The following is a 1,130-nucleotide window of genomic DNA, read 5'->3' as shown; positions in this document are numbered from 1 at the left end:
AAAAAAAATAATGTTGCCTTGCATCGTATCTATAAATAATAATAAAATCTATATAAACCATTAATAAAAAATATCAATAATGAACAATAAAGTATATATATATATACAAAGCAAAATAAAGTCATTCAAAAAGTGAAAGATGTGCTCACCCCAGCTAGGAGACCAAAGAACTTCTCGTATGTTCTTTGCTGGGCACAACAGTCCAGGATCATGTTGCACAGCTCTTTCTGTGGAGAGGAACAGAATCACATGAAAAAAAATCTCTAACACAGACTAAGCATCAGGGCACTTTAAAAGAAACTCAAAAGAAAAGTGTGAGGCTGATCATCCATTCCCAGCACTTCTCCACTAATGCCTATTGATCTCATAACCTCATATCTTCACCAAGGAGCCTAGGATTCTGAGACAGAGCGACAGACAGCCTCAAGATCAATTTAACAAATTAAACTTGAACACATTATGAGATGATCTAAAAATTGTTCAGTTGAACTCTCGAGGCTCTTTCCTCAAGTGCACTAGATATTGGTCCATGCACATGAAGGACTAAGCACTTGAAATATGGATTAATCATTAAGAGGTTTTTGTAAAATAGAAAAAACGGTTTAATGAAAAGATCACACAAAGGCATCAGTTTCAGAAGACTTGCAAGAGTCACACAGACTACTCTTATGGTGCTTTTTAAAGACAAATACATATACTTTTTTTTTTAAGAAATTGATACTTTAAGAATCCATTAAAATGATCAGATGGGGCATTACAATGACATTAGAAAGTAATTTGTGTTGCGACAGAAAATGTCCTTTTTATTCTTCTACAAATACAGAAAACAAATCATGGTTTCCACATATTAACCAAATGCTTTCAACACCGATACATTNTCTTTTAAGGTATAATACATTTTATACCTTAAAAGATATTAAAACAGAAAACTCTTTTTTACGTAGTAATAATATTTTACACCATTGCAATAGTTTTTATTGCATTTTTTAGTAAACGTTATGGACTGGCTGACTTTGAATGCAGTATGCAACAAAAAATACTACTGAAATCAGTAGGCACCAGAAACTAATTGTTTATCCAAATTTTTGCGTTCAGCAGAAGAAAGTGAATCATACAGGTTTTGAACAAAT

At 32.3% G+C, this 1,130-nt stretch overlaps 1 protein-coding gene across 1 annotated transcript in view; it reads right to left on the bottom strand.

Annotated features, from left to right (window-relative positions):
* Positions 1–125: 125 nt before the first annotated feature.
* LOC122351742 (pre-mRNA-splicing factor CWC22 homolog) overlaps positions 126–1,130 on the bottom strand; it is a gene marked incomplete at its 5' end in the record, with an annotated part of 13,282 nt that continues 12,277 nt past the window's right edge. Inside the window, 1 exon segment of the mRNA XM_043249015.1 lies at positions 126–227. Within this exon segment, the coding sequence (XP_043104950.1) occupies positions 126–227 (102 nt within the window).

This window comes from Puntigrus tetrazona, chromosome 9 (genome assembly GCF_018831695.1).
Source record: "Puntigrus tetrazona isolate hp1 chromosome 9, ASM1883169v1, whole genome shotgun sequence".
Classification (NCBI taxonomy): domain Eukaryota; kingdom Metazoa; phylum Chordata; class Actinopteri; order Cypriniformes; family Cyprinidae; genus Puntigrus; species Puntigrus tetrazona.
This window is presented reverse-complemented; position numbering and strand designations above follow the sequence as displayed.